A 24,356-nucleotide genomic window follows, 5' to 3' on the forward strand; every position below is an offset into this window, starting at 1 on the left:
AGATATGGACCAGTAGAGTGAGGGACCATGGGGAGGAGTATATACGGGAAGATTGGATTATTTCACATAGAACCACAGAATTGTAGAGTTGGACAGGACCCCGAGGGTCATCTATCCCAACCCGTCGCAATGCAGGAATATGCAGGCGGCCTATATGGGAATCAAACCTGTCACCATGACGTTATCAGCACCACACTCTAACAGATCGAGCTAATTGGTATTCCATTTACGGTTCAAATGTTTTACTCCCATTGCAAATTGCCCATGGAATGTGACTAAAGGCGGGTATACAAATGCTTTACACACATATATACATATGGATGGGGACACAGGTGGCACTGTGGTCTAAACCACTGAGCCTCTTGGGCTTGCAGATTGGAAGGTCGGCGGTTCGAATCTGCTCGATGGTGGTGAGCTCCCGTTGCTCTGTCCCAGCTTCTGCCAACCTAGCAGTTTGAAAGAATGCCAGTGCAAGTAGATAAACAGGTACCGCTGTGGTGGGAAGGTAAACGGCGTTTCCGTGTGCTCTGGCTTCCATCCCGTTGCTACAGAAGCGGTTTAGTCATGCTGGCCACATGACCCGGAAAGCTGTCTGTGGACAAATGCTGGCTCCCTCGGCCTGAAAAGCAAGATGAGCGCCGCAACCCTATAGTCACCTTTGACTGGACTTAACTGGCCAGGGGTCCTTTACCTTTTTACCTTTCCCTATACATATGGACACAGAAGGAACACGTTCTTTCAGCTGTGTTTTGCCCTTGTATAACTTGATGGATGGAGATGCACACATGAAGAAGGCACTCCCTTACAACATAGCACTGACAATAGTATTATTGCAATGTTGATTATAACATAGCAGTGTCTTGCATTGCATCAAGGCTATGTCCTTCGGCTCAAGCAGTTTATAAATCAGTTGATACACTGATACTTCAAAGTAGAGGCTCAATGAGCGTATGGACGCTACAGCAACATTTACAGTGTTCTAAACATTCATAAGCCAGTGAGCATCCCAATGATTTGATTTATAAATGCACATGGTGACAGCTTTGTGGTCACATGGGGAAAGGATGCTCAGGTCCCACTCCCCAAAACCTACCTACTCGGTCTGGCTGCATCAGGGCTGTTGCCGACGTGTGAGGGAACAAGGCAAGGGTGTCCCTGGTTGTGCCACCCAAGTGAATGGTGTTCCCTTGGAAATGAACACCATGCATGTCTGTTTCCGTGCCTAGTCCAATCATATGCCAAGAAACCTTGTCATCCTTGCACATGGTGAGTCCGGGCAGGTTCCCAAACAGATAGCCATTGACAGCTGAAGGAAGAAAAAACACTCGAGACCTCAGAATACTGTGCATTTGCAAACCCACAACTGATTTTGCTCATATCCATCTGCTTGTTACCCTTGCCTCTCTGGTCCTCTGTTCTCACCTATTGGCAGATTTTAGGGCTCAACTACACATTATACACAAACGTGCAAGAAATGTGCCCTGCCTACCTGTCAAATTTGGCCCACCAGGCATAAGGGAGATTAAGATCTGTTCCAGTGGCCAGAAAGGCTTCCCCTGCCTTAAGGAATAGCTGACCCTGCTAACAAGGGATGAACACTCACCTCTGCCAGAACTGATCATGTCTTGGGAGGCTCTGTGAGGAGAGCAGTGATTGGGCTCTAGGTTTTGGTTCCCTTGGTGAGGGCTACTGGGTGGATTCAATCCACCTCCAGTTGACATATTCAAAGATAAAGCTTCTATTTTCAAGATGACACCACATCCTCTGGGCACAATAAACATGAGTTCATTTACATGTTGTGTAAGTAACTCTGGTTGCATCATTGGGGTAATGCACGATCATTTATGTGTCACTTCGGTTCACATGAACACTCACAAACTCAATGTATAATGAACTCATTCATGTCCTGTGGCACCTATCTTGGCACTTATCTGCCGGAGGCAAAGAAGCTGTCTAGAGAACTTCATTAATGCTTGCCTACTTTATTATTAACAGGACCAAGTCATCTCTGAACTTGTCCTCCAAATAATTCAGATCTTGCAGATAGGATACTAATAGGCAGCAGCGGCTTGAGTCTTCATCCAGACTGCGCTGTAGCACTTAACGCAACCCTACATTTAAGTTTGCAAAAGATAATGGTTCACATTTCTTCCTGGCCTGCCTGTCCTCACATGCAAGTCAGTCCTTTGCGGCCTCCTTGAAAAAAATACTAAACTTTTGCAAAGTTTCCCTAGAAGTGCCTTTTGCTGGTCCTAGGCAGGTAAGCCTGATTTAACACTTTGACTGCAAGCCCGATTGGCTGTGCCTAAGTTCGTATGTTCATGGAGTTTTCTTGGCAGGGATACTGGAGTGGCTTGCCAGTTCCTTCTCCAGGTGGATCACGTTTAGTCAAATCTCTCCACTATGACCTGTCCATCGTGGGTGGCCCTGCACGGCATAGCTCATAGCTTCTCTGAGTTATTCAAGCCCCTTCGCCGCGACAAGGCAATGATCCACGACAAGGCTGTATATTGTCTCCCTGCTTATTTAACCTTTATGCAGAATTCATCATGCGAAAGGCTGGACTGGATGAATCCCAAGCCGGAATTAAGATTGCTGGAAGAGATATCAACAACCTCAGATATACTGATGACACAACAAGTGAAGAGGAATTAAATAACCTCTTAATGAGGGTAAAAGAGGAGAGCGCAAATATGGTCTGAAGCTCAACATAAAAAAAAAAACTAAGATCATGGCCATGTTGCAGCTGTATCTTCCTGGCAGCAGACGACAGAACCATGAGACAGATGTAAAATACTCAAGCAAGAGTTTTATTTACAACCTTACAAACACAAAGCATGTGGGTGCTCTCTTTTGCAGGCAAATTCAAACTGCAACTCCGCCTCCTTTTGTACTCATCACCAGCTGTACCTAATCAGCCTAGAAAACCACACCCAGAACTCACAGAAACAGTTCTTAAAGTTACAATCATCTTTTTTTGTTTCTTTGCAGAATGATTCCTAACAGGCCACTGGTCCCATCACCTCCTGGCAAATAGAAGTGGAAGAAATGAAGGCAGTGAGAGATTTTACTTTCTCGGGTTTCATGATCACTGCAGATGGTGACAGCAATCATGAAATTAAAAGACGCCTGCTTCTTGGGAGAAAAGCAATGACAAACCTAGACAGCATCTTAAAAAGCAGAGACATCACCTTGCCTACAAAGGTCCGTATAGTTAAAGCTGTGGTTTTCCCAGTAGTAATGTATGGAAGTGAGAGCTGGACCATAAAGTAGGTTGATCACCGAAGAATTGATGCTTTTGAATTATGGTGCTGGAGGAGACTCTTGAGAGTCCCATGGACTGCAAGAAGATCAAACCTATCCATTCTGAAGGAAATCAGCCCTGAGTGCTCACTGGAAGGACAGATCGTGAAGCTGAGGCTCCAATACTTTGGCCACCTCATGAGAAGAGAAGACTCCCTAGAAAAGACCCTGATGTTGGGAAAGATGGACGGTACTAGGAGAAGGGGACAACAGAGGATGAGATGGTTGGACAGTGTTCTTGAAGCTGCCAACATGAGCCTGACCAAACTGCGGGAGGCAGTGGAAGACAGGAGTGCCTGCCGTGCTCTGGTCCATGGGGTCACGAAGAGTCGGACACGACTAAACGACCAAACAACAAAAACAACAACAACAAAGTTTGTATGTATTTCATAAAGACGCAATATGTCTGAAAAAAAGTTGGCTGTCAGACATTGCAGCTCACTCTGAAAATTTCAGCCAGACATGGTACCTCCATGGCACCTTTTGTGAGAGGGGTTCAAGTGAATATCGGGAGAATTCATTAAAGTGCTCTGTCACCCTCATGCAACAAATCCACTTAAAAAAGGAAAGAAACTGACTTCAATTAGAAAAGTGATGGGGAAATGCACAAATAGTGTGGAATGAACAAATGACTTATGAAAAGGCATATAAACAAAAGCAAATCAGGCTGGATGCTCATTGCTGTATTATCTCCCACAAAGAAATCATAACGAATGCTCAATAAAGGCCAGACATAGTCTAAGCACTGTGTAAGCTTTGTGCAAGCAAATCAGGATGGAAGCTCAATAAACAGGTTGTTTGGAGAAGCCCTGTGCTCTTCCCCTAGTGCCTAATTCTGCCCCCTTTCCGCTTTCATGATGGATACCTCTGCTACAAACCAATACCCAATGGTGCTTTTTTAATAAAAAAAAACACCATACCGTGCATTCTGTTGGATTCCTGGAAATCCTCATCTTCCTTATTAACCTTGGAAGGATCACCAGTGAACGCATTGATGTTTGTGTCAAGATAGAAACTCAAGTTCTCATCAAATACTGTAAGCAGTAGGTAGAATTCTTTGTCCACTCCTTTCTGCAGTCAGAAAACAAATATGCATTAGGAGGGGGGGGGAAACATTTCCACTTTTTTCTTTAAGCAGGAGATCAGAATCATTACTCTAGAATCTTCCATCAATGAAATAACATTCCAGTGCTAAAATTTTGAACTTTCTCTAGAATTAAATCCACAGCTATAAAATACTCTACAGTAGCTTCAGGAATCTCTCCCACTCAACATTAAAGAAAGTTTGTGTGGCTCTCGCAGCCTAGAATGCACTCATGATTCTAATATCTGGATCTTTTGGTTTACAACAACAACAACAACAACAACAACAATTGAATATTTATATGCTGCTCATCTGACTGAGTTTCCCCAGCCACTCTGGGCAGCTTCCAACAAATTAAAACATCACAGTAAAACATCAACTATTAAAACTTCCCTATACAGGGCTGCCTTCAGATGTGTTCTAAAAGTCAGATAGTTGTTTATTTCCTTGACATCTGGTGGGAGGGTGTTTCACAGGGTGGGTGCCACTGCCAAGAAGGCCCTCTGCCTGGTTCCATGTGACCTCACTTCTCGAAATGAGGGAAGCGCCTGAAGACCCTCCAGGCTGAACGATGGGGGTGGAGACGCTCCTTCAGGTATACTCAGTCATTTAGGGTTTTGAAGGTCAGCACCAACATTCTGCTCTTAAAGGGCAAGCTTTTCCCATTATGGATAACCTGTGCTATATATTATACAGAAAATGTACTGCGCTATTTAAAAACAAAACCGCTGACTGCTGGACTGACTGCTGTTTCATAGGTTTAACCAGCTAGAAAATGACATTCATAGAATCATAGAGTTGGAAGAGACCTCAAGGGCCATCCAGTCCAACCCCCTGCCAAGCAGGAAACACCATCAAAGCATTCTTGACATATGCCTGTCAAGCCTCTGCTTAAAGACCTCCAAAGAAGGAGACTCCTTGGTAGCAAATTCCACTGCCGAACAGCTCTTACTGTCAGGAAGTTCTTCCTAATGTTTAGGTGGAATCTTCTTTCTTGAAGTTTGAATCCATTGCTCCATGTCCGCTTCTCTGGAGCAGCAGAAAACAATCTTTCTCCCTCCTCCATATGACATCCTTTCATATATTTGAACATGGCTATCATATCACCCCTTGGCTATCATATCACGTTCTTAAAACAGCTCCTAATTATGCATCCTGAATTAAAAGGAGTAACCAAACTGAAGGAGAAAAATCTCTTTGACGGGATTATGAAACTAGTCCAAGAGGTTTTGGTTAGAAATAAGCATGTCTACAATGATTGGTAGCATCTTTCCAAGGTTTCAGGGAGGCGTCTTTCCCAGTCTAGCTGAAGATCCTAGAGATTGAACCTGGGAGCTTTGTGCACTCCCTCTGAGCTGCAGTGTTTCCTCACCTGATTATGCACCTATGTGGTCATTCCACACTTGGTTTGAATCCCTTCCACCTCAACTATTTTCCAATATGTGGGTGTTCACATCTTACCTGTACATTCAACAAGTGTGAAATCTGTGTACACACAGTCATACATTTATTCACACGTAACATTCAATGTACAAGGTAGTGTACGCAAGTTTGCTGCCACCAAACAGGTGTGTACAGTGGAGGTACTGTACAAGGTAGTGTACGCAAGTTTGCTGCCACCAAACAGGTGTGTACAGTGGAGGGCAACCAAGATGATCAAGGGTCTGGAAACCAAGCCTGATGAGGAACAGTTGAAGGAGCTGGGTATGTTTAGCCTGGAAAAGAGGAGACTGGGAGGAGATAGGATAGCCACCTCCAAATATCTAAAGGGCTTCCACATGGAAGATGGCACAAGCTTGCTTTCTCCTGCTCTGGAGAGTAGGACTCCAACCAATGGATTCAGGTTACAAGAAAGGAGATTCCGGCTAAAAATCAGGAATAAGTTTCTGACAGTAAGACAAGTTTGACAGTGGAAAGCACTCCCTAGGACTCTCTGTCCTTGGAGGTTTTCAAGCAGAGGTTGGATGGTCATCTGCCTTGGATGCTTTAGCAGAGATCCCTGCATTGCAGGAGGTTGGACTAGATAACCCTCAACATCCCTTCCAACTTTACAATTCTATGAGTCTATGATTGTTGAAGCAATTCCCTTTTACTGGTAACAAGACAAGGCTACAGACTGCTTCCTAAAGCACCTGTTATGGGTAGGGAACACATAGCCCTCCAGATGTTGGTTGGCAAAGCCTGCACTATCTCTGACCATTGGCCATGCTGCAGGGTAGGGATATCTGTGACCCCCTCCCAGGTGTTGTTGGACTCAACCTTCCTCCAGTCCCTGTCTACAGGGCCAATAGTCAGGGAGGATGTGAGTCAACAACATCTGGAGGAGCACAGTTCCCCAGCCCTACAACAAGATCTCTTTTTCTTGTTGTGAGCTTCCAAGGGGCATTTGATTAGCTACTCTTGGAGGCCCAAAGCAGAACTAGAAAATGAGTTTTCTGATCATATGTTCTTATGTTGCAAGTAGACCCAATCAATATAACTTGGTTCTGATCTGGATTTGCTTAACATGCTACCCTTTGGCTCAGCGAGCGCTCTCAGCCATTCAAAATGCATGGACCGATCAGAATTAGTACCTGTGTTCCATCTGGTTCCAAAGTATTCTTCTTGCAGATTATTAGAGGCCCCACAAGACCAGACTGGGTGTCCATTACAGGATCATTTGCTGAATAATACAGGTAGGTGAGACACGGTGGATCATCGCCCGTTGGGCCGACACTTTCAGGAACTCTCCATTTGTATTTAAAGGTCTCGCCGGGTTTAACATAAGCCCCCGGCTTCTGGTGCCCTAAAAATAAAATGCGGTGAAAAAGCACCCTCCCAGGCAAAACTCGTGGTAACACACACAGAATAATAAAAGAAGACCATTCAAGTAAATATCCTCATGGAAAGCAATGGGATTTAAATGCATAACTTTAGTTGGATCAGACCAATTTTCCCATGTGACTCCCCGTCCCCTTTTTGGATGACAAGCCGTATCTTCCTCTTCCTCTATTTTGACTGCTAGGTTGTTTAGCCTGTTCTTCATGCAGCTGTGTTACCTAATAAATTTGTACACTGCTTTAGGCATGCTTTTTTCATGAAAAAGGAGTGTAAAAATGTATAAATAAATATTGTTACATGCCACTCTAATCTCTGAGCAGTGAGGGACTCTAGGGTTCCTGCTCTCATCTGGTTTCCTTGGAATGAAGGTGGATGGAGACTGTGGTGTCTTTGGGATATAATATTTTATTTTATGTTAAGATATGCACAATTATGGTGCTGGAGGAGACTCTTGAGAGTCCCATGGGCTGCAAGAAGATCAAATCTATCCATTCTGAAGGAAATCAGCCCTGAGTGCTCACTGGAAGGACAGATCGTGAAGCTGAGGCTCCAATACTTTGGCCACCTCATGAGAAGAGAAGACTCCCTGGAAAAGACCCTGATGTTGGGAAAGATGGAGGGCACTAGGAGAAGGGGACGACAGAGGACGAGATGGTTGGACAGTGTTCTCGAAGCTACGAACATGAGCCTGACCAAACTGCGGGAGGCAGTGCAAGACAGGAGTGCCTGGCGTGCTCTGGTCCATAGGGTCACGAAGAGTCGGACACGACTAAACGACTAAACAACAACAACAACAACATGCACAACCTGACCAAAGGATGGAGGAGGCTCACAGCATGGACACCCCCAAAAGATCTTGCTCCTCCATTCGTCACAGCTTTGGACCCAGCACAGATCAATACCCCTCCCTCTCTGCAGCTTTCGGCCTTCTTTCTCCTTTTCTGCTCAGCTGTCACACACCACTCTGGCAATTGTTCTCTGACCTAGCAGCTAGTTGAGGGCTGGGCAAGGCTCCCCCATTTGTTCCATGGCACAGAGAAACTCTGTTGGTTATGCCAATTGTGGTGCTTAACTAGTCAGCCCAAACCATTACCTAGACAAAGGGACTGGTTGGGCAAGCGTGCTCTTATAGATTCTGCCACTTACAGATACTAGTGTACAGGATCGCAAGAAATGGAAGGAACTCAGGGCATAATCCTCAAATTCATAACAATATAAATAAATGAATAAATAATGTTACCATCTGCATAAGGGGCTCCTTCTGATGATTTGCCGAAAGCTACTCCATGAGGCATCATGCTGTAGTTCTTGTCAGCTTTATTGGCAAAAGTAACCAAAATTGTGTCTCCAACTTCAGCCTTGATAACTGGGCCTGGGGGAGAGCAGGGAGTAGAGATGAGCTGGTTTGGGGGAAGGGGATGCTGAGCTTTAAAAAGTCTCCCTACCTGCCCCATCCCCTTGGTTGGGGGCATTGCTCAGATGGAGAAATGCTCTCAGGGTGCCTGGCCACAACTTCCAGTGTGTGAGACACCGTAGCGGGACTGAAACCCGTGCCACGAAAAAAAAACTCAAAACCGCAAAGCGTACCGAGTATGCCAAGGTGAGTGGCGCCTTCTGCTTGCTTCTTTCTGCGAGTAAACTTTCCATCGGTGTAGGACACATAATGAACTTTCCAATACTGCCCTCCAATTCTATCATCCCCTTGTATGAAGAAAGGTGCTGAGTCGCTGTGAGAGAACAAAGTATTAATACCAGTTCCACACCTGACCACGGATTTGAAATGCTCGATTTAAAGCAAACAGGCAAGATTAGGCACAAAATAGATTTATCAACTTTTTTTTTGGAGAACCACCTTTCTTCCTGGGAGCTCACAGCTTCCGTTTTAGTCTCACAACAACCCTGTGAGGAAGGTTAGACTGAAAGGTAGCCATTAGCCCAAGGCCACTCGGGGAGATAAAGATGATATGAGAGACATGGAACTCCTGCCTAAAGCAGCAGTCTTGCATCACTTTCTTTTCACTCCTAAGAATTCCAGTTCAGAATATAACAACATCATTTTATTTCTCTACAAGTTATCAGGGAAGAGACAAGGAGGAGTCACAAGACTTCTTCTTTCAGCTGCACCCATTATTTGGTTTGTTTTTTGTTCTTATTTTTATTATGTATTTTGTGTTTTTCAGATTGTAATATTATGTTGTGAACTGCCTTGAGATCTACAGATAGAGGGCAGTATACAAATTTTAATAATAAGAGTAATAAGAATAATAATATCAAATTCTACCCTACTGATTTCAAACTCAGGTTTCTAATATTTAAGTCAAACAGTCAATTCCACATGGGTTTTAAAAACAACAGCAAAAACCTGGTGCATATATCTGAATAAGTTAACTCAGTAACCTATTTATTTATTAAACTATTTATAGACTGCAGTTTCATTTAGAAAAAGGTAGCATACAGCATACAAAATTACAACAAGGTAATTAAAGCATCAGTAAAAATGTCAGCTTTCAGCTAAAAGGGGAAAAGAGGAAATAAATAATATCATGACACATACCTGCCAGTAGCATTTAAAGGTTGCCCTGTGAATTTATCAAAGCCACCAGGTCCATAATCCCACAAAATTCTTTCAGCGGCAATGAAGTATCTTCTTTCCTGACCACTCTGTGAAGGCCCGGTAATGTTTTGACCGCAAGCCTTGATGTTGTAGAATCCCATCATACCAGCTACAGTGTAGGAAAGCACACACAAGAATTTGATGTGGTTTCACCATGCAATCAATTGTCCAATGCTGTAATTTCCAAACTGGGTAGTCAGGGGGCACAGTAGTGTGCCAAAAGAGTACCAACATCATGAATCACAAGTTGGGACTAAGGTGGGGTAGAAAACAACAAGCAAGCAAACAAAAGGAGCCAACATTATCAAGGGGTAGGAGCAATTTCCCCTATGAGCAAAGGTTACAATATTGTGAAAGGGGGAAAATTCCATGCTAAGGATTATTATTGGCTGAGAACTGCCAATATCATAATGCTGTTATAGAAATCTGCAGTGTGACTGCATTTGGAACACTGTGCACAGCTCTGGTGGCCTAACCTCAAAAAGGTCCAGAAAGGGGTCAACTAGAATGATCAAGGCTGCGATGGAGCAATGCCCCTATTGATGAAAGGTCGAAGTATTGGAGCCCCTTTCGTTTAGACTAGAGAAAATTTGAGTAAGAGAAGGACATGTTGGAGGAGTCTAAAATGATGTGTGGTGTGAAGAAAGTGGATAGGGAAAGTTTTTCTCCTTCTCTCATAATGTCAGAGTTTGGAGGCATCCAATGAAGCTGAACGTTGGAAGATTCAGGACACAGAAAAGAAGGTCCTTTACAAAGCGCATAGTTAAACTATGGAATTTGCTGCCACAGGAAATACTGATGGCTGTCAACTTGGATGGCTTTAAACGACGCTGGAGCTAGGAATGCTAGCCCTGTGAGAGGTCTTATAAAAACTCTCAGCACCTTTAACATGCTTCAGTAAATCTTTGGGGCAAGCCAGGGCTGTTAAAATGGCATAAGAGTGCTTTAAATGGTGTGAATGCGATCTAATTATTTAAAAGGGGATGAAGCTTAGGAGAGATGGGCTGGAGACAGAGGCTCAGAAAGTATCAGTTCACTGCCATCTTTTGTCTGAACAAGTGGCTCACTGGGAGCTCTCCGTGGTGCTGCAACAACGGACCCGCCTTGCTACGTAGCATGCCTTGCCCCATGGGCTTCTCCTGGGAACCAGAACACGGCATGAGTGCCAAGTCAGGTTGGTTAAAAGCTGGCTTTATTGGTTGTTTCCCTCTACTGTTTAACTTTTGCTTTTACTTATTTGTTTTTATTAAATTTCTATACCACCCTTCATCTGAGGCTCACAGTGCGGTTTTTGGTGTATATATATAAAAAATGCATAACATAGTAACAAACCAACCATCCAACCAAATACCAAAGCCACAGATCATTTAATTAGCCAAAGACCTGGGAGAGGAGGAATGATTTTGCTTGGTGCCTTAAGATATGTAACAAAGGCACCAGGCAAGCCTTCCTGGGGAGAACATTCCATAAACAGGGAGCCACTGCAGAAAAGGTCCATTCTTATATTGCTACCCTCTGGACGTCTTGTGAAGGATGGGAACACAATATCAACTTCTTTGCTTAGAAACCTTTGTTGATATGTCACCTTTTGTGCATTTATTTTATTTTGTTCCCATGTCCTACTGTAATTCATCCTGTACCCTCAGCCTATGCACACTGAAACAATTGCATATCAGTTCCCTGTTTATTCATCCTTCCAGTTCCTTCCCCCTCTTCTTTTTTTGTTTCCTTGGTGTTGAATATGTAATATGTAATATCCTTGGGGCAGAGACCTGTGCTCTGCTCTGTACAGCACTACCCACACTGATGTCGATATATAAAATATTACTAGCAGTAGTTGTTGTTCTGGCCCAACTGCAATGTCTATTGACCTTTCTCGAATGGTACATAGATACCTTGTATGTGATGATCAACTTGACAGGTCAAAAGCCACTTCCCAGCATTCTCTGCCATCATTTCTGCTGTCACAAAAGTGGCCGGAAAGAGGCTGATGACATCCATCCTGTGGCCTCTGTTAAGCAAGGTATGGCCGAAGAACTGTGCAGAGTGAACATCGATCTCGGTCCCCATCCCAAACAAATGCCAGGACACTAATTCACCAGTGCACATCTCCAGGACAGGGAGGTTTCCAAAAACATAACCGTTAATTGCTGGAAACATATAACACAATATAAGAAAAGATAATCCATGAGTTACAGCGATATGAACGACAGGGACATTCATTTTAAAATAGCTAATGTGTGCCACATTTAAGATTTTTCTTCTTGTTCTCTGTTTCAGTAACATGATGGAAGCAAAATGGCTTCAAACAAAGTCATCATCACCCTTTCCTCCTTTGTTTAAAGATAAAGAGTGGCTGGGGAAACATAGCCAGATGGGTGGGGTATAATTTAAAATGATGATGATGATGATTACAACAAGAAAGATATGAAATTTAAAGGTGAAAGCGACAGAAGAAGAGAATAAGAAAAAGAAAGAGCTCAGGGACAACCTTGCTACTCAAGCAAGGCACAGCTGGAACAGGAAGACCTTCAAACTCCTTCCTGCCCAGGGGAATCCTATGGACAGCCTGCCTGATGAGGGTCAGTCCAGGGGCTGAGGATGCTAAACTGCTCAGATAGATGCTGCAACATGCAGTTCAGGGTTTTACCACAAGGAGAAGCTGCACACAAACCCAGAGGCCCTCTATTCAAAGTCCCAGGGGCTCATGATGAAAGGCAGGGCTCAGCAAACTTATTCAGCAGGGGGGGACAAGGTCTGTCCCTCAGACCTTGGGGGGGGGGCGGCGGGGCGGACTATATTTTGAAAAATAAATAAAAATGAACCCATTCTTATGCCCCCACAAATAACCCAGAGATGCATTTTAAATAAAAGGACACATTCTACTCATGTAAAAACACACTGATTCCCGGACCGTCCGTGGGCCGGATTTAGAAGGCGATTGGGCTGGATCTGGTCCCCGGGCCTTAGTCTGCCTACCCATGAAAAGGCATTTCACAATGGGTTGCTTGCCTAACCTCTGCTTTTTTCCCATAGGAGCTGCTGAGATGGCTCAAAGCTGGGGAACCTGCCTCAGGGTAGAACTGAAGGCACCTAGTCCGGCTTGGCCTGCGTTTCAAGTTGTGGGTAGTAGACTAAAGAGGAGGCATTAATATTCTGACACAACCTCAGACTCAGGAAGAGCAGCCGCAGCAATTAGAAGTTGCAACCAAATATGGCGGCAATTGTAAAACAAGCATTGTTCTTCCTGTCCTGCAGCATCAGCTCACCGTGCATCTTATTGCTCAATTGGAAATCCGGGTCCTCTTTATCCACAGTGCTGGGTTCCAAGCAGAAAGTATTTATATTTTCATCCAGGTACCAGCTGAGATTTTCATCTATGATGCTGAACAGCAGAGCAAAGCTCTTTGTGGCATTGGCTGCTGGCACTGAAGCATCATCTAATGTTCCTAAGAAAGCAAACATGCAAAAGTTTTTTTTTTGGTAAACCCTTTAAGTTAATTTATTTGGAGCCACTTCAGATGTTCTAAAAATTCTTGCCTTGAAATCAATCCCTAGTAGGAAATCAGTGTGCAGACTCAAGGCTTAGGTACCAATTATGTATGTGAATGATGTTGTTAGCAATTGCACAGTGTGTTTTTTTAAAATTACAGACCAAGCACATGGGAGAGGCGTTACTCATGAGCAGCACAACAGTACATGGGGAAGGGCCAGGGCCGGCCCACCCATGGAGTAACGTGAGGTGATGCCTCGGGCAGCATAATCTACAGGGGCAGCAAACCCACCTTCAAGGAATGCATAACCTGCTCCTGCATTTATACTCCAGATTTCTTTTTGGAATGCTCTATGCTGTTTTCAGCATTTATAGACTCATAGAATAGTACAGCTGGAAGGGATCCCGCAAAGGTCATCCAGTCATCCTGCAATGCCGGCATCACAGCTAAAGAATTACAACTAATCCAGAATGCGGCAGCTAGACTGGTGACTGGGAGACCATATAACACTGGTCCTGAAAGACCTACATTGGCTCCCAGTACATTTCCAAGCACAATTCAAAGTGTTGGTGCTGACCTTTAAAGCCCTAAATGGCCTCAAAGGCCCAGTATACCTGAAGGAGCATCTTCACCCCAGTCGTTCAGCCTGGACACTGAGGTCCTTCTCACTGTGAGAAGTGAGGTTACAGGGAACCAGGCAGAGGGCCTTCTCGGTAGTGGCGCCCTCCCTGTGGAACGCCCTCCCATCAGATGTCAAGGAAATAAACAACTATCTGACTTTTAGAAGACATCAGAAGGCAGCCCTGTTTAGGGAAGTTTATAATGTCTAATGTTTTGCCATTTGTTACATGCTGTAAGCCGCCCAGAGTGGCTGGGGAAACCCAGCCAGATGGGCGGGGTATGAATAATAAAAATGTTGTTGTTGTTGTTGTTGTTGTTGTTGTTGTTGTTGTTGTTGTTATCAAAGAATCCCTGACAGATGGTCATCCAACCTCTGTGTAAAAGAGGATACCACCTTCTGAAGCGGTCCATTCCCCTGTTGAACATCTCTTTCTGCCAGAAAGTTCTTCCTGATGTTTAGTCAGAATCTCCTTTTCTTGTACTTTTAATTTGAATCAATTCTACTTTCTGGAGCAGCAGAAAGCAGCCCTTCAAATATTTGAAGATGTCTACCCTGTCACCTCTCAGCCTTCTCTTCTACAGGCTGAACATACCCAACTCCCTCAACTGTTCGTATCAACGTCATCTGCAATAATTGCACTTGTGTGTATCTGCTATAGACAGAACCAACTACATAATGCGATGGGTGGGAATGCATTGCTCTCCTGCCTTCCCAACACCATGCTTCGTTGCAGCTTCCCAAGAGGGACAAGGCAGTGGGGATCTTGGCATGGTGTGGGTGCAGTGGCAGAGTCAATCTGATGCTCTCACACTGCCTAACTCCCCACTGCTTTCCCCCTTTCACAGCTAAAGGACAGGAGCACAGCAGGTAAAACAGATATGAATTCTGAGAAGTTAGTTAAAAAATATCTTCAAGTTGGCAGGTCAAGTTGCTGGAAGAGAAAACTCTTTGTAAGGCTGCAATAGAGGCTTTCTGAGAGTCCTCTCTCCTTTCCCCCACTCCCCAGCTATCAATGGGACTTGCTGGGAGGAGATGGTTCTTTAGGTATCTTGGCCCAAAGTTGTTTAGTTGCTTCTTTCAACATAATAACTAGCAGTGTGAATTGGAACCAGAAATGGGCCAGGCTACTCAGACATCATGCATACAGTTACGACTGCTGAACGTATCAGAATTTGTGGGTGCAGACCTGAATGTTTTAGCCAAACCTTGCTGCCACAGAGGAACTTGGCATTCTACGTTCCGTACCTTTCTTACAAACCACCAGTGGCCCGATTAACCCAGTGCTGATATCTTTTGGCGTGTCGATATGCGAATGATAAATCCAAGTCAGGCACCATGGATCTGCCGATGTAGGTGCCATCTCATCCGTAACCAGCCATGTATATGTATAATTGGAACCAGGGAGAACAAAGTCATCGGCTTTGCTTTTGCCACCTGTTCCATCTTGGTAGAGGGCTCCTGAGGTGGAGGGGGAAAAGATTGAAGTTCTTTGTGCCCTTTTAGACATCTTACACATGAGCATTTTAGCTTGTGTTCTCTCTCTCTCTCTCTCTCTCTCTCCCTCTCTCTCTCTCCCCCCCCCTCTCGGTTTTATACTTAAAGTTGCTTTGATCACTTTTGCAAAAAGAGAAAAGGAGGAGAAGCAGCTAAATAAATATAGGGTGGCACTCAAGTAGGTTTTATTCAGAATAAACCCACTGAAATTAATGAACGTGGCTGTGATGTGAAGTTAGGCACCATTGCCCTGCCCCACCACCTGATACTGCAGGCATCCCCAAACTTCGGCCCTCCAGATGTTTTGGACTACAATTCCCATCATCTCTGACCACTGGTCCTGTTAGCTAGGGATCATGGGAGTTGTAGGCCAAAACATCTGGAGGGCCGCAGTTTGGGGATGCCTGTGATACTGGTATAAAAATCTTTGGCTTTTGCATAGCCTACTATACGAAGGTGAGAGTCACATTTATTACTCTGCCCACTTTCACTTCCAGCCCCACCCACCACTGGCATATGACAACCCCCACCCCCACCCCCCCGGAAGACTCCCTGTGAGGGAATGTGATTCCCAGGCTAATGAAGTTTCCATACTGCTGGAGTAAATGAACTCTTGGTCTGATCCAGCAAGCCTCTATTACGGGCATCCCCAAACTGCGGCCCTCCAGATGTTTTGGCCTACAACTCCCATGATCCCTAGCTAACAGGACCCAGTGGTCAGGGATGATGGGAATTGTAGTCCAAAACATCTGGAGGGCCGAAGTTTGGGGGTGCCTGCTCTATTACATTCCTCTGCAGACAAACTGATGTGAGCCCCCAGATCTGAATCGAGGTCGCCACTGTCAAATTTCCAACATGCTACCTCAACGACTATACTGGCTCCCAGGAGTAGCAGAGGAAAGAGAAAGAATCTGAAATAGTAGAAGAGAAAAAGCAAATATTTTGTTTTACCTTCAGAATCTTTCTCGTAGAAGACTCCGTGTGGATGTACAGAATAAGGCCGGGAAGCAAAGTTCTTCAAATGAATGATAAAAGTATCTCTTTCTTCAGCTCTCAGAACTGGACCTAGAAAACCTAGCCAAGATGGTTTGGGGATCTCCTGGGAGTACGCGTCGTCTGTGAATTGTTTGAAAATTGCTTTCTTGTAAACGCGGCCTATCCTGTTGGGGCCTCTTCTCACATACACAATTGCTTCTCTGCAGTAAATAAAAGGTGGGGGGGGGGGAGTTTAAGTAAATTTTCAATTCATGAATCATATGGAACGGATGAGGAAGATGAGATTTGAAACACCAACACAAGCACTCCATGTGCGGGAGCCAATCAACTTATGTAGGGGACAGGTAAACACTGAATGTCATCACGTGTCAGGCTGCTGCCAGCAGCTCCCAGCTAGTTGCCCAGGAACGTACAAGGACAAGGGAATGTTTCTTACCATCCGCTTTTTATTCAGTATTTACAGAGAGAGGCTATAGAACCCAGCCTCTTGGATAATGGCGTTGTCCCAAGTGAATCTCTACCCCTCGTCTCTCCCTCATTCCTCAATCTCATCGTCTCTCCTATGGGTGCTGCTACATGCCCTCTGTCTTTGAGCTCTTTGCTCCCCTACTTTTAAGGCTCGCTGGGTTCTGGGAGACGGGTGTGTGTCTGGAATGTTTTCTAAGGACACTGTGTCCGTCAGCTGTCGCCCCCCTGGTGCTTCCTCCTCCTCCTCCTCCTCCTCCTCCTCCTCCTCCTCCTCCTCCTCCTCCTCCTCCTCCTCCTCCTCCTCTCCCATTATTTCCCAACTTTCCCCCTCATCTGCTCCTGAGCTGTGACCTCCCTTTTGTAAATCTAAACTGTCTTCCTCTTCCTCTTCCCTGGAAGGGTCAAGCTGGGGAGGCAAGTCTCCACCATTCCTCCTCTGCCCAGTCCCTGACACCATGACATCATTTTACTAACAACAACAACAACAACAACAACAACAACAACACCATTTCACACATCTACTTCCACTAAACATTGGTAATAAGCAGCACAGAGAAGAGATGTGAAATGCTGGCAACATTGAGTTAGGTCCTGAGAGTGAATTTATGGAGCCGTTTCCCCCATTTCGTGATGACTTTTCCTTCATCGTCCCATAATGTAAACTAGATCTTGGGAAGCAGCAGCCATCTCTTTGTTTGTCTTCTCAGCCCCCCCCCCCTCCCAACCTGGCAAGCGTCAATATGTACCTTGCCCTTTGCATGGCACATGCATTTCTTTTGCAACTCCCGGCCCTACAGGGCTCTAACCATACATGGTGTGTAGGAAACAAACACTGGCTAATGGAGCGGAAAAAGAGGCCATTATGAATTACGGTAGTTCACAATTCAATTGAAGAGGCGACTTTGCTGGGAATTTTGGCTTGATGTAATATTTTGACTTCAGCAGCTTAGCTTGCTTAATTAAGGGCCCCTCAATACATCCTTTTTATTGCACATTCACAATGATTTGTGCTCATGATTCGGCCAAGGCACAATCCTACTTTCACAACACTGTGCCTGAAAAGGTTTCAGGGCAGCCTTACTGCTTCATTTCCTTTAACTTCCTCCTGTAATCTTGTAACTTGTCATTCCACAAATTGCCCTCTGGACAGCAATTACGTTGTAGCATGGGGGAAGTGGCACACAACAGCTAATAAAACAGGAAAAAAAACCCCACCTCTAATACACTGTCATTGTGCCTACAATTAGGGTTGCCATATTTCAAAAAGTGAAAATCTGGACACAAAATCTGGACACTTTTTGGCAAAGTTGTTTAGCTATTTTTGCAAAATGTCAAACAAGCAAACAAACAACATCATGAAGTTTCTGAGCTATTTTAAAGGAAATTCGTCAAAATCTACACTTCCGACATGGGTTGCCATACGTCTGGATTTTCATGGACATTCCTGCGATTTCTGCCCGGACACTGTTTCCGACGGCCAAATCCTGTCTATGTCCGGGAAATTCCAGACATATGGCAACCCTAAACATGTTGCAGAATGCACCTACAATAAAACACTAATTTGGATGGGACTGTGAGTAGACTTGTCAGGTCTACATTTGATCTGGGGAATGTCTGCAAAGGACTGGTTAGTGCTTTGGAATTCTAAGAATTTGCTACGTCCAGCACTGCAAACCCTATTGATCATGAAAAACCAGAAGCAAACACTGTGCAACAACATTTTAACATGCAACAAAGAGTTAAAATAAACTTAGAAATTCAACTTTAGATGCCTTTTGAAGAAGAAAAAAAACACTGAAAATTTAGTGCAGATCAATATATTATTATTGCAGAAAAGCTTCTACCATTGTGTATAAGTGTTCCGTTTATCCATCTCAAACCACTCAGATGAAGCCACATTTAATCAGTGCTATAAAGTCTTTTGTTTAAAACCAAAGCCTGTGCCTCACAATGATTTCGTCTCCAAGATTACTTGCAAACACGCAAGCGTATACAGAAATCAAATTTCTCCACAAAGTCTGAAGGTCACACCAGGCTCAAAAAACATCGAAAACACCAGATCCTTGGCATTCAATGAATGTTTCATAAAGCATCCGTCTCCTTTATGCATTGATAATAAGAGATTTTCTTTTTTTTCCCTGCGCAAGCATATACATGCTTACTGACTCACAAGCAAGTCCCATTTACTTTAATGTAGCTTACCAGAAGAGCGCCTGTAGAATGGCAGTATTGGGTGCTTGACTTTAATTCATGTTGCACAACTAAAGTTGACTTGGTGCTCTTGGGCAACAACCGCCCCCCAACCCCAAATCTGACTTTCTGTAATAAGGAAAGTGATGGGGGAAAGGCACTGGGGAGAGTGGGGGTGATGCTTGCTTGTCAGAATGAATGCTTTAAAAGCTCGTATCATCTAAGCTCCCTAACATTCTGCAAACAAATTAGGATACAGTAAATGATTGATACATAGGTTGTCTGGTAGTGACCTTAATATCTCAAAAATGGATCTTTTTCTGTCCCAGAGATTTATGCCTGCAAGGAGAATTCCAAAGAATCGCCATGCAAGTGCCCCCTTCTCTCTGCTTACACCAAAGACCCTTCTCAGAAATCTATATTTGGGGTGTGAATGTGTGTGGGGATCAGCAGGGCCACAGTTCAAGACCCACTTCAACACATTAGTGGCTTGAAAAGCAGCAGAAGGCAAACTCCCCCCCCTCTGCTGTGTTTCAAGTCACATTGCTGCTTAGACCAGAGAGGGGGCAGATATGTCTTCACATTACCTGATTTCTTTCCCCACGTCAAAGTCCAACTCACTGATATTGTTGTCTGCACATGTGCTATCATGTGCGCATGCGCAGCCACTGCCTAAAATGTACATGTCGGTTTGATTATGGCTTCTATCTTCAAATCAAATGGAAGCTGGTTTGAAGAAAAGCAGAGCCGTTGTGAGGACTGAAGCGGTCCCCGCCTTCCCAGTGCTCCTGTCCGAAAATAGTCTGAAAAGCACCACCCTGAGTGGGACTTAATTCTTAGCAAGCGTGTTTAGATTGCAATCTTTACTCCTCCTGATACAAGTACGATAGCTCAACCATAAATACATGATCATCTTGGGATGTATAAGTCAAATGCAGTTGAATGGCAGTTGCACTGTGGCACTGAAGCGTAGGAAACTTTGCATTATTACAAAAGGACCGCAGCACAGGTCTTGACTCCCCTCCAAATCCCTTGGGATTCAATTTAATTTAATTGCTAAGTGTGCAAGCCTGTAGCAGTGCGCCTTAAATGCACATGGCAAACGTGAAACGAGAGGCAGCGTAAAAAAAAACTCCTCACATTGCCGTTTTAACCAGCCTATGTTTCTTTCCGATGCATTTTAAGGTTGCTTCAAAAACTTGTTTCATTGCCCAGACATGCTTCTTTGGAACAAACAAACAAGCAAACAACTTGGAAAGCACTGAGCCAAAGATGCACCATGTGGGCGAGTGTGAATTAACTACTTTAAAAGCGACAGTAGAAACTCGGCGGAGGCGCCAACAGGGACTCCTGCTTTGACTTACTCATCCTCTGTGAGATTTTGTCCTGTGATCAGATTCTCGCCGCTCGGTGCATAGTCCCAGTTCTCCTCCACAATTCCAAGGTAGTATGTTCTGGTAGCCGCTTCTGCTGAAAACAAATGCCAGAAGATTATTAGGCTGGTTAGAATGCAGGCTGCTCGCTTCACAAAAGACATTTGTGTGTTTCTTTGTGTGTGTGTGTGTGTGTGTGTGCAACTCAAGCGAGAGGCAGCCAAAATGTGCTCACCTCACCTCAGCCCTGCCCACTCACATTCCAACTAGTCAGACAGGAGGCAATGGACAAAGCCTTGCCCCTCCCAGGCAGCAATTTGGGGCTGATGAGGGGAAAGGCCAGGAAACCTGAGCCAGCTGGCCAAAAAAGGGGCCTGTGGTGTGGGGTTGCCATGGCGATGAGCCTCTTGCCAGGCTTTGAAGGCCCATGTGTGTGAAACTGTGACTTAGTGTTGTTTGTCATCCCTCGAGCTAAATGAAGAGAGCGCTTTATTTGTAAATTTGGGCAGTTTCCCCCCCCTCCTCCAGTCACGAAAAGGACAGTGCAGAAGCGTTATAATGGGGACTTTTTCTTCTTCTTTGACTCCTACGTCTGTCTGTCTGCAGGATGGTACACTGACATGCTCTGACAAGCCTCTCCTCGCTCTGTTTTCCACTAAGCTGTGATCCTAAACTGAACGCAACGGCGCTTGGCTTAGTGTTAATTAGTGAAACGAAGCTTGCTATTTCGCGAGTTTATGGAGAATCTTCCCCTCTCCCAGACTCATAGCAATATTGTGCTGTGACAGACTGCATATAAATTGACATCCTCGATGGATCCCGTAGGCTCATATTATGTCCTTATGTTCTTAATGTGATTTCATACATGGAAGCAAACATGGAAGTTCATTCACACATAAATGCTCCTCGATGTACGGCGCATCAGTATATCTTCCAGAGGGGTACCAATGCAAATCTCTTGCAGCAAAAGCAGCAAATAATATCACGGCACTTTATAAAGACTAACAGGTTTATTATGACGTAAGCCATGGGTAGCCAATCATGTGCTTTACAGGCATTGTGGGACTCTGGTTCCCATCAGCCTTAGCCACCATGGCCAATGGTCAGGGTTGATGGGAGTTGTAGTCCAACAGAATCAGTTGGCTACTCCTGAACTAGGCAGTCTGACCCAGTTGTATTAGGCCAGACTTCATGGACCTTGCATCTTCCAGATGTTGTTGGACTACATGTGCTGCCTGGGGCTGATGGGAGTTGTAGTTTAGCAACATCTGCAGAACGTAGTCATTGTGGCTAGTTGCTATTACAGTCATACCTCGGGTTGAGTACGCTGCGGGCTGCGTACTTTCGGGTTAAGAACCATGCGGTTCTCATGCGCAGAAGTGTTCTGCGCACTTCGCACGTGCACAGAAGCGCTTTATCGGCACTTCGCAAGTACGTGGAAGTGCCACTCAGGCTGCCTACTTTTCGGGGTACGAATGCCCCCCCCGAAACGGATTGACTACGCAACCCAAGGTACCACTGTAATCAGTCGGTTGGATAGCTCAGTCAGTTAGGCAGTGTTTTCCAACCTTGTGCCTCCAGCTGTTTTGGGACTACAATTCCCATCATTCCTGACCACTGGTCTTGCTAGCTAGGGATGATGGGAGTTGTAGTCCCAAAACATCTGGAGGCACACTGGTTGAGAAACACTGAGTTAGAGCATGGTGCTGATAACACCAAGGTTGCAGGTTCAACCTGCTGGATATGCCTGCATTACAGGGGGTTGGACTAGCCAGGCATGTTCAACTCCCAAGAGACCTAAAGGTAAAGGTAAAGGTAAAGGGACCCCTGTCCATTAGGTCCAGTCGTGACCGACTCTGGGGTTGCGCGCTCATCTCGCATTATTGGCTGAGGGAGCCGGCGTATAGCTTCCAGGTCATGTGGCCAGCATGACAAAGCCGCTTCTGGCAAACCAGAGCAGCACATGGAAACGCTGTTTACCTTCCCGCTGTAGCGGTTCCTATTTATCTACTTGCATTTTGATGTGCTTTCGAACTGCTAGGTTGGCAGGAGAAAGTTGTTGAGCTTTTTGGGGGGAGCGTTCACCAAAGTTGTTCAGCTTTTTTTTTTAAGGAAGACCCAAAGTTGTTGAGCTTTTTTGGGGGGGGATCAATCAGGAACATGCAATCAATCAGGGTTGCCCCAAAATTGGCTGGTAGATCACAAGCCTTCATGCATGAGTCTGTACATACATTTCAAGTCATTTTACCTATTTATTTCATTTTTATCCCACCCTTCCAAAAAGAACCTCAAGGCAGCATGCATTACTACTAGAGGGGTGTGTGGGCTTGTATCCAACAATCTGCTCTACTCTAATATAGATTATACTACAAGATGTATGCATAATAATTTCATCTGACTCCAGCGCAGGTCCCCTATCAAATATTTTGCTGATGGTGAAAATGAATGCTAATACTATCTACCTCACACTATACTCTTAGCAAGTGACATCAGTGCTATGCTAGCAAAAAACCTTCTGCTAATTCAGCCCTGTTGCCCCAGTCTTATATTTTCTTTCCCCTTTACTTAAGCTAATTGGCCCTTATTGCCTCACAAGGCCTTTGCATATATTCATTAACGTCAATTATCCAGAGGCATAACTCAAATATTTATGCTTATTGCAGCACTCCAGGAAGACACCAACAGATTTGGGAGAACTCCAAAGTTTGCAGAAGTAGGTGGGGGTGGGGGTGGGAGGAGGAAAACATTTCCTGGGGCAAGAAACCCAAATGCTGTCTGAGACTGTATACGCAGTGCACCTTTAAAGCATGTTTGAAGCCAATTCTTTCCCTCAGTGAATTCTGGGAATTGTAACACTGTGAGGGCTAAACTACAATGCCCAGAATTCTTTGAGGGTGTAACCGTGACTGTGATTATCCAAAACTTGGGGTTCCCTTACATGAGAGGCTCAGGAGTATGCAACTAATTTTAACTGTGGCAATAGGAGCATTTTGTTTCCTAGTGTGAGGCTGTCTTTAGGGAATACAGTGGCACCTCGGTTTAAGTACTGTACAGTACTCAATTGGTTCCGAAAGTCTGTACTTAACCTGAAGTGTACTTAACCTGAAGCGAACTTTCCCACTGAAAAGAATGGAAAGTGTATTAATCTGTTCCAGACGGTCCGCGGAGTACTTAAACTGAAGCGTACTTAACCTGAAGCGAACTTTCCCATTGAAAGTAATGGAAATGCGGGTTCACCATCATGGTGAGCACGATTTGCAGTGGGGGCTAATCAAACCACTCCTAAGTCCAAAGGTGGGGGCATGAGTGGTCACTCCTGTTGCTGGGCAAATTTCAATGTTGCGATTTTGTTGGGTCGGCCCCCTGGGTTTAAAAGCAGGTGAAAGAGGTTTCTCTTTCTCTTTGGCTGCGTTTTCGGATCCCCACCCTCCGCTGTTTTTAGGCCTCTGTGTTGACATTGCTGTGACTTCAGCGCCGCCTGTATTCAGGGGCCGGTAGGAATTTTTTCCATTTGGCTGATTGGCTGGTGCCATCTGGTTTTTCGCCTACTGCACAGCAAATAAGTCACAACTTATAAGGTTGGCGGTTAGGCATTGGTTATTGGTTGTATTTGGGGTCTGTTGACTTCGTTGGCCCCTTGTGTTCTCTTGCTTGTGGTTTCTGTTGTGACGTGGGGTTTGTGATTTCAGCTCTCTTGACAAACATGCTGGAGACAGTTCTCTAGTAACAGCTCTTTATTAAAGTGAACAAGACTGACTGTGAGGGCAGGAAGGCTACATTTATAGGGACAGGGAACTAGCTAGAAGGGGATACATTTTGGAGGGAACAATATCAGGCAATCACAGTGCTGCCTTTTGGAGGGAACCAATAAGACAGAGGATCCAAATACAGCAGCTTA

General features: G+C 44.8%; 1 protein-coding gene across 2 annotated transcripts in view; it reads right to left on the reverse strand.

The window, feature by feature from the left end:
* HEPHL1 (hephaestin like 1) overlaps positions 1-20,670 on the reverse strand; it is a 31,944-nt gene extending 11,274 nt beyond the window's left edge. For both annotated transcript variants that reach the window (XM_035116233.3, XM_035116232.3), the window contains exons 1-11: positions 20,450-20,670; positions 16,383-16,627; positions 15,183-15,395; positions 13,091-13,270; positions 11,717-11,971; positions 9,762-9,930; positions 8,795-8,934; positions 8,448-8,579; positions 6,961-7,172; positions 4,224-4,374; positions 1,094-1,306 (exon numbers count right to left, since the gene is read on the reverse strand). In XM_035116233.3, the coding sequence (XP_034972124.2) occupies positions 1,094-1,306; positions 4,224-4,374; positions 6,961-7,172; positions 8,448-8,579; positions 8,795-8,934; positions 9,762-9,930; positions 11,717-11,971; positions 13,091-13,270; positions 15,183-15,395; positions 16,383-16,627; positions 20,450-20,622 (2,083 nt within the window). In that variant the 5' untranslated portion in view covers positions 20,623-20,670. The remainder of the gene's footprint in view (positions 1-1,093; positions 1,307-4,223; positions 4,375-6,960; positions 7,173-8,447; positions 8,580-8,794; positions 8,935-9,761; positions 9,931-11,716; positions 11,972-13,090; positions 13,271-15,182; positions 15,396-16,382; positions 16,628-20,449) is intronic.
* Between the last annotated feature and the right edge of the window lie 3,686 nt (positions 20,671-24,356).

The sequence above is a fragment of the Zootoca vivipara genome, chromosome 4 (assembly GCF_965207765.1).
Source record: "Zootoca vivipara chromosome 4, rZooViv2.hap1.1, whole genome shotgun sequence".
NCBI lineage: Eukaryota > Metazoa > Chordata > Lepidosauria > Squamata > Lacertidae > Zootoca > Zootoca vivipara.